The sequence below is a fragment of the Fulmarus glacialis genome, unplaced genomic scaffold (genome assembly GCF_000690835.1).
Source record: "Fulmarus glacialis isolate BGI_N327 unplaced genomic scaffold, ASM69083v1 scaffold40152, whole genome shotgun sequence".
NCBI lineage: Eukaryota > Metazoa > Chordata > Aves > Procellariiformes > Procellariidae > Fulmarus > Fulmarus glacialis.
The window spans coordinates 6,862-15,924 of NW_009196630.1; the positions used below are offsets into that span (position 1 = coordinate 6,862).

At 38.6% G+C, this 9,063-nt stretch overlaps 1 protein-coding gene across 1 annotated transcript; it reads right to left on the bottom strand.

Annotated features, from left to right (window-relative positions):
* Positions 1-881: 881 nt before the first annotated feature.
* On the bottom strand, positions 882-8,734 carry SAR1B (secretion associated, Ras related GTPase 1B). Its single transcript, XM_009572263.1, has 6 exons — positions 8,660-8,734; positions 4,858-4,977; positions 3,980-4,045; positions 3,312-3,415; positions 3,017-3,148; positions 882-1,532 (listed from the first exon to the last, which is right to left on the bottom strand). The coding sequence occupies exons 1-6, from the start codon at positions 8,715-8,717 to the stop codon at positions 1,416-1,418; spliced, it is 597 nt and encodes a 198-aa protein (XP_009570558.1). The 5' UTR covers positions 8,718-8,734; the 3' UTR covers positions 882-1,415.
* Between the last annotated feature and the right edge of the window lie 329 nt (positions 8,735-9,063).

The window sequence follows — 9,063 nt, forward strand, 5'->3', positions numbered from 1 at the left end:
CTCAAACCCATCATGATGAAATGGTGACTCCAGGGCTGAAACCCTACCTGCGTCCGACAGATTGGAGTAAAACATGCCCAGCACACAGAAACACCAACCACAGCTCCATGGCAGTGTCAGCCAGCATCAACAAGACACTGACAGACACATGTGCTTCAACACCCCTTCTTCAAAAATAACCTGCTTTCTCCTCAGGGAACTAATGCACTCAAAGATGTGGAAAACCAGTCAGAAGTCTGGAAACAAGGACTGCAGATAACCAAGTTTTACTGCAGAAATAAGCCAACTGGGCAGCCAGCAGCTGCCACACTGGCTAGGTTTCAGGGCAAAACCACAGAAAACAATCCTTCTTGTCCCAGTTCAAAACTCCGAAAATAAAATTGGCCAACTGGGTGCGAGCTGATAAATTTTCACAAGCAGCAATGGCAACATTTTTTTTTTCCCCTGGCAATTTCACAGGCAAATCTTCTGGAAGACCCCAATTCTAATTAAATTAGGAACAGAATATTTAGTGCAATGGTATTCTAAATTTCTTCAGAAAAAAAACCCTGTATTTCTTGTGTCACTTCCGGGGTTTAATTCAGGAGACTGATAGAGTAAGACCACTTTTGACATTAGTTCAAGATTTACATTGGCACAGCTGATTTACATTATTTGCACTTTTTAAAGGTGGTGGTTACAAGGGCATCAGATTAGATTTTTCTTTTACTAATGCAAAATCCTAAAATAAATGCAATTTGGTAGTCTGAAAAAACCACCTTACTCTAACATACAATGAAACTACTTTGTGGCCTTCTGTGTTTCAGGAAAATATCCCACATATTCAGATCAGCAGGCAGCCTCACTAGTTAAGACACATTAAAATGAAACATTTTCCATTGAAGTTGCCAAAAACTGGATTTAAATTTATTGCATGACGTTGCATAAGAAAGTATATTATTGAAAACCGTAAGGCATCATGCAATTATCCATCAGCTAATTATTTATTATTCCTTGAAAGATGGTTATATACTCTAAAGTTATAAAACCAGTTTCAAAAAAGTACATAAAAAAATTTAACATAAGCATTAAATATTTTTCACATGTTCGTAGTTTTTAGCTGTTAAAAAGTGCATTCAAACATACTGTACTGGAAAGTTGCTCTGACCAAAAATGGTGCCAGAGGCTTGTTAAATTAAAAGCTGCAAAAGAATGTTGCATGGGATTAGAAAGCTCACAGGTTGTGGTAAACTTACAAACTTGCTTGAAATAATTTTCAATCCTCACAATTTAGCATACGTGATATAATTAGCTAAAAATGTATATTTTTATGACTAAACAGTCAAATGAATTCAAGTTACGTACACTGAGTGATCAAATAAGGAGCAGACTTAATAGTCAGACATGGGACAGAATGTACTGATGCGATTTTGGCATTAATCAATGTACTGTGCCATCCAACGAAAGCCTTCTCCGTAGCCTTGTCTCTTTAGCACGCTGCACATAAACACTTCTAGTGGCCTTGCATTCAATTCTTTCAGCGGTATACTGCCCTGCAGAGAGACAGAAGGGTTCCAAGTTACAGTATTGTCACAAGATGACAGCTACTTCACATGGACGTTTGTTTCTATGGAATGCTATTATTTAACTTGTGTTGGATAATGGAATTTTAGAAAATAAATTAATCCAAAACTCGTACATGTTACTAAGATTAGGGTCACTTGAGAATACACTGAGCATGTTTTCATGTGCAACTACATTTGGAGAAGGTGAAGCACATGAAACCAGAGTGCAACAGCAAGCGCGTGCACAGAGAATTTGAGAGCTTATACTCAGTTTTCAGTCACAGTTCCCTGCTCTGTCTCTAATAGCTTCCCAACCAGACTAAAAAGAACGTTTGCTACCAATTGTAGGACTGACTATAGCAAGACTGCAAGTTGCTTGCTTGCCAAGATCAGCACAGCGCGATAAAGCTGTTGCTCAACTGGAGATTCACAACGGCATTCGTACTTCATAGACTATGTGCAGTGTTGTAAAAACTGGGGCAAGACAAAAAAAATAATAAAAGTCAGTAGTAACTGTTTATAGCCCATTACACCTATTCTAAAACTAACCTGTGCAATTCTTTCACGTGGAAAACAGGAAGGTAAAGGTTTGCTCCTGCTCAATCTAAACTCTGACTGGCACTGAACTTTAAGGGAAGCATCTAAGAGTAAATACTCTTAGAGGAAAAGAGGAATTACAAGACCAGGTGCCCTCCTCAGCAGAGCCACACTGTTGGTCACCTAACAGGAGCTGGGACAGAAGCCACACTGGAACGGCTTTGTCAGCTGCTGAGAGGTGTCTTTCCAAGGGCAAAGGACAACAGAGCAACTTGTTTCTAATGCCCTGTATCCAAATGTCTCCTACAAGTAGTACACTGTATTTACTTTAAATTAAGAAGAGTTGTAGTATCACAGAGATCCAGAATATCAATCTGCCTTGCTGCTACCGATGCCAGTAGGAACGTTTTTTTTCCTCACAACCTACAAACTCAGACTTCTACAATGGTGTAAACCTATTTCTAAGCTTTAGGTAAACATGTTGAGTAACAAATTGTACTAAGTCTGCACTTTAAATGAGAAAAGTCACTTACTGAAAGATTTTATCCAGTTTTCTCTTATAGTTCTCACTAGAACTATAGCCTCTGAAAACCTGCTCATCCTTTTAAAGTACTGCATAGGAAAGTTGAAGTACTAAAAGTTATCTTAAGTACAATTAAGTCTTCTCTGAAAAAATGTGGCATTAAATATGATGTAAAAAAGTTGTAGTAGAGGTGCATCTAACACTCACAACAAGAGAGACTCCACAATTCATTCATTCCATATACAGTTATTATGTACTAAGTACTTTAAAAACCATTTATTTTGTGTAGCTGGAACGAACTGGAGTCACACAAATAAGGCAAACTCACTCCCTAACAAAAAAAGACACAGCCAACAAAAACCAACCAAACAAACAAAACCCCAGAAAACCCCAAAAGACCCCAGAGCATTACCTTTCCTGTTGTCTGGCCATACAGACCAAACATCTCTCGTAACCTCTCTTCACTAATAGCTTCAGGTCTGTCAATCTTGTTACCAAGAATTAGGATAGGCACATTAGGAATAGTTTCATCTGTCATTAGTGACTACAAAGAAAAGGAGAAAGGAGGAGAGATTAATTTAGAACATAGAAGGTCAAATCACTACTACTCGTGTCCAGGTGGCAGCAGAGCTCTGTAGGATACTGGGAATTTGAGCTTATTTCTTAGAAGTTAAAGTTAAAACTTTCAAAAACTTATTTAAACTTACATCAAGTTCTTCTTTTGATTCAAGCAATCTTTCATGATCTGCACAGTCCACCAAGAACACAATGCCATTAATTGCAGGCAGATAGTTTTTCCACACCCTGCGAGCTACAGGGAAGATGTGAATTAAAAACAAAAGGAAATTATCCCAGAATTCAGAGCAATGCACATCAGTAATTAAGAAGCAACAGGGTTTTTCTGAAGTCTTAGCTTATGTTGCCAATCTTCAGGATGCAACTTATGTTTTACAAAACTTGAAATAATGGAGCAGAAGTATCATTCCCTTTCCTGTTATCACCACTCTATCCCACATGCACACTGATGTACTGAAACTTTTTGTGTTTCCCCAAGAATTATGTCAACAAAGGTAAATTTGAAGCATAAAGCTTAAAGGTAAACATAAGCAATTCAAAGCACAGAATTCTCTTCAAAATACAGATATCATCAAAAATTTATGTTCTACTGCAGCTCTTGCGAAATTGTATTGTATTTATTACAAACGGGATTTGTAATAAATGGTGGGGACAGACAACAGAGCAGTGAATGTTTTCTACTCTGTCAAAGAGCGCGTGGGAAGTCAATCTCTGCAGCATGGTTGTATTTCTGATCCAAAACAAACGGACTGTAGACAACTAACTCAATTCAGTGAACTGAGTCAATGTATTCTCTTACCTTGAGCATGTCCACCCAGATCGAAGGTAGTGAAAGTCATGCCAGCAATTGTCAGCTCTTCTGAAGCTAGAAATACACAGAATTATGTTTAATGTGAAGATTATGCATTGCATTAGAACAGCCTAACCTTCTAGATTGTAGATTTTACTTTCCGTCTTGGGTCTTTTCAGTATTTTGTTACTGAAGAAACAAATCAGAGCAACACATTTTCTCTCAAAATCAACACCACGTTTGTTTAATGGTTAATAGCATTTTGTTGTTAAAACACGTGTGAAATATCTACAGTGCTAAGAATAGCAGAGAATATTCATACATTATTTATCCCTACACATTACACAAACAACAGTTGGCTCTGGCATCTGGTTTGCCACAAAGGTGGCATTTCATGTACAATACTGTTCAAGGTTTCTCCTCTTCACATCCTTTCCCAATTTCTCACCTCCTTACTGGATTCACCAATCCACATTTTTTACCTGTGTTGAACTTTTTCTCCTGCAAGGCTACCAGGATAACAATTACACAGCAACCTCTAAGCCAAAAAAAAAATCAAAACAGTGTACAGAAATGCCAATTTTCCAGCTGCACAGAGAAGCTGCTCCTAAACACTGCAAGCCCCAATTTCCCACAGCTTCTGTAATCTAGACTCTCAGCTCCATCATTCTGATTGTTACTCACCTCTTAATTTTAAAAGATACCACATTGAACTATCCTATACACATTTTTCTGAATATTACTTGAACTATCTACAGATTGCAATCCCAGAAATTCCTTTGTTTCTTCCCAGTTACACTGTTGGTCTCATGACGTATAATCACATCCTGCTTTTCCTGCAACACTTTAAATACTTTCTAGCTATGGAACCAGCAATATTAACTTACTGGGGTGTAACGTGGGGACGTGTTGTCCCAGTCTGTCATCTTTGAGCATGTGCAGCAGCGTCGTTTTTCCAGCATTGTCCAGTCCAAGAAACACTAGTTTGCCCGACTTCTTGTACAGTCCTAGAACAAAGAAGGACCTGCTGATTAATAAGTTAAATTGGTAGGAGTTAATTTCTAGCACTAAAGATAATTTCGCTCCCAGGAGCAAAGTGTTACAGTCACAGTACAAAATACAGGCCGGCCAAGCTCCACCACACACTTTATCAATGCCCTTTATCTGTGTTCTACTCGTACAAACTAGATTCACACTTGCTCACGTGCCTGCTGCACCATGTGTACCACGTGCAGCTTACAGGACGCTTAGTGGGGGAGAGGCACACAACTGATGTAAATGTGTCACTCATGTAAATGCATTTACGTTACCTTAGGAAAACCACATCAAAACAGACTGAATTTTGCCAGTGTAGCTTACTTTGCCCCAGCAAAAGGACAGTTTTGCTCACAGGGGATGGAGAGGGGGGCATGTGGGTACAGTGCTGACAGCAGGCTCTAAAATACAGACCATCCTGAACCTGAACAGAGGGTGTTTTGTTCAGCTGCCTCCAATCATGACAAAAAACTTGTTCGAGGCAAAAAGAAAGTTCAGACCTCAATGGGTATATTACAGAGAAATTAATTTCAATGTCAATAGTCATAATTAGTATATGTATGAATTCTTTTATGTTGGTTCACACATTATTTTGATAAAAAGTAACATTCACCCATACCCCCAGCTAAATTGTACGGATACCCCCAGCTAAATTGTACGGATATCCCCTGAATGGCATCGTCAGGGCAATTCTGACACACTTGCTTTCATGTGATAATGCTTTCATACCAGGAATAAGAAATTTCATTTTTACCAATTGTCATCTTTATAAAAATCCCTTTTCCCCTTTTTTCCTCTACTTGTAAGCCCAGTAAATGCAACAGTTGCTGTGAAGGACAGGAAGGATGTGCAAAACACACACACTCTATTTTCTTAAGTTCGATGTTATCAAGGAGTGATTCTCTTAAACTGGCCCACATTACATCCTATGCCAGGATTATTTTTCACTGCTTCAAACTGATCGACATTCAAAGTAAAACATTTTAAAGACAAATTTCATTAAAAAAAAAAAATCACATTCTGTACTGAAAAACTACTGAAGTAAGAGTCTCTCAGCTTTGACTTTTTTTAAGAAGAAAATCTTCCCTTACTCCCTCTTCAGAGAGCTGTGGCTGGATACTACGCACTGCCCATCTCCTTAGGAACCACTACTGACCCCACAGCCTTCACGAGTGCTGAAGAGAGCAGAACACTTACAACAGAGGGTGGGGGGGTGGGGGGGAAATGTATGTATGTGCCAAAATTACATTTCTTTAAAAGCAAAACTGGGCTACGTTCCTAACAGAATTCTCTCTTCTTTCTGCAAAATACAGCCAAATATTGTAATGTGGGAGTTTTTAAGTCACCAGGATCTTTTACTATACAATGTTATAGTATTGTGGTACTTTGCAATATGCTGAAGAACTTTTATTTTTTTATTTTACCACCACTGTGATGATACAGAAACATTTTGTGACATACACAATTGGGTTTTACTGTTAAAGCTCAACCATCCCATCGCTGCAGTTCCTACACTTAGCTGCACATTCTCCTGCAAGCACAACCAACCCTCCCGCATCTGCAAACTACACACCAACATCCTGCGCTGTGCCTCGGGGCCACAGGCAAGCGGCTGGGAGCCATAAGCCATCCAAAGAGCGCATTGACAGCTGCCCTGGGTCTCTCTGCATGAGGAGGCTAGCGGGCAGCAGAGTGAGCCAGTAACATCAGTTTCTGGAGCCCTCATTTTTTCTTTTTATCTAATGTATTATCCTCATATGTGTTTTATTTGGTGGGATTTTACGCGATGGGGTTGCACAGGTGGCTGCTCGGACAGCCCCGTTGATGCCGCAGCACTACAGGGGCATACGTGCCTCTGCCTGGGCGACCTTTACACTGCTGGTGTTTGCTCACCTCTCCCCCTGACTTTGAGCTAATCTCTGGGATCGCATTCCAGCATGACATGTTTTGCAACTTGCAGGAATGAATATTCTTTCATATTCCTCAGCCTATTTCACTAATGAACTTCATTGCTACAGGTACTGTAGCATGTCTTCACAGTTCTTTCAAATACCACTCACTTCCCAAACTCACCTTCTCACATGCCCAAATATATATTAACTATTAAACTACAAAGTGGAGGAGAAAGTATTAATGTTTACAGAGAAAGGAGGAGTGGACAAACATTTTCATATATTAACTTATGTCACAGGAGAAACTCCAGTTCACACAGTTAAACAAAACCCCACTAAACCATAGTAAAAAAAAAAATATTTTTGCCACTCGCAGTCTGGACGTCCAGGAGCCTTTGCCCCCAAATCAGATGCCGCTGCTTTCTCTGAAACATTTCATGCTTTCTAAGCGTCTTTCATAGAAATGCAAGACAAACAAGCAGCAATACTTCAGCTATTAGCTACACCAAGACCAGAGTTTATATACATGTAAATATATATATAAAAAAAAAAAAAACAAATAAAAGAAGATTTTTTGTGCATTCTAAAAGTATACGTGTGCGGAGATGTACTTCATAAAGTGATCTTATCACCCTGCTGATAGGACAGCACAGGGAACCGTAGGGAGTTTCCCAAATGTTATAATCAGCCTTCTTCAACTGTAAACGTAAATAGGAATGAAAAGAGAAAGTGTTTCTTCTAGAATAAGAGGGACATATTGAACGTAATTCTCCTTCCTACTTCAAGCTCCAGTATCTTTCACCAGAATTAGACTTTGCATGCACGGGAATGGAAAAGCGGGCTAGCGTGCAGTAATCACTGCTTGGCTAAGTAAGAGGAGATAAGAAAGATTAGTCAACTTGGTTAAAATTTCACTGGCTAATATCTCGATAGTAGGTCAAGGGTCTAAAATTCAGCGCAAAAGTTTAAACTTTCAACTGATAAAAGGCAGGTGGCACAGCTTGCCATGATTCCTTAATCTCAAATGCTTTTTACCCACTTCAATAAAATCCTTCGAACTTGTAAATTGTGCCTTTTACCTATGTGATCTGTGATCTGCAACTTCTGTTTTTTAGTATCCTAACATTCCTTTTCCTCCCAGTTGTTTTTTTTTTTCCCCTCCTGTTTTGTACAAGCTAATATTTCATCTTGGATTGATACAGATTGGAGACTCTTCTGGCCAGGGAATACTTTCCTGAGGCTCTTCAGCAGATGCCAGTGAAGTTTCACACCGATTTCAGTGACACCAGTCACAGAATAACGCACTGCAGAACGTGAGCAAGGGCTTCAATATCCAGCACTAATTTTTTGTAGACAGTCCCTCATATTTGGATTCTCAAGCGATACCTTCATGTGCAAAAGAACTGAACTAAGATAACTGAGTTCAGTTCTTTACAGCAGAGAAAAATCAGGAGAAACTCCATAAAGTCAACTGAATTACACCAGCTTAAATGTAGTATGATTAGAAAGATCAAACCTATTATGCTCATGAAAGAAAACGTAATTTTTTCAAGCGCTTAAAGGATTAATGTAAGATTGAGTGGAGAGCACGCTCTGGAAATACTCAGTATTGATAAGTGAAACTTTTGTTTGAGTGTTACTGAATATACACCAAAACAAATATTATTATTTAACCAGCAGTTATGTTTGAAGATAACAGACATAAACAGACATTTTATACAAGAATACCGGAAAGGAAAAGCCCCAAACAATAAAAACTTACCTAAAAACTGTAATACGCTACTGAAACCACTGTAAATCCAATCAAATATGAAGGCCATATCTGAATTTTATAGTCTGAAATAAACAGAAAATATAATGCATTTAAGATCTGTCAGAACAGCATATTAAACATGGTAAGATATTTATAGGTAACAAAAGTAATTCAAAGTCCTGGGTGAAAAATAAAAAACAATTTAGTTTTTAGTAAACTGTATCGTGGACCAATTAAGTGACCCCACAACACAACATCTACCTACAAGTGTAGAAACGGAAAACAAAATCCAGACCTTGTGATTCAACAGCAAAGATCTTTTCCTCCCCTTGGAAAATGCTACGTGGACAGAAGTCTTTGCAAGAAGTAAAAATAATTTTATCTTAAGTACAGTTTGGTGGAGGTTTGTGATA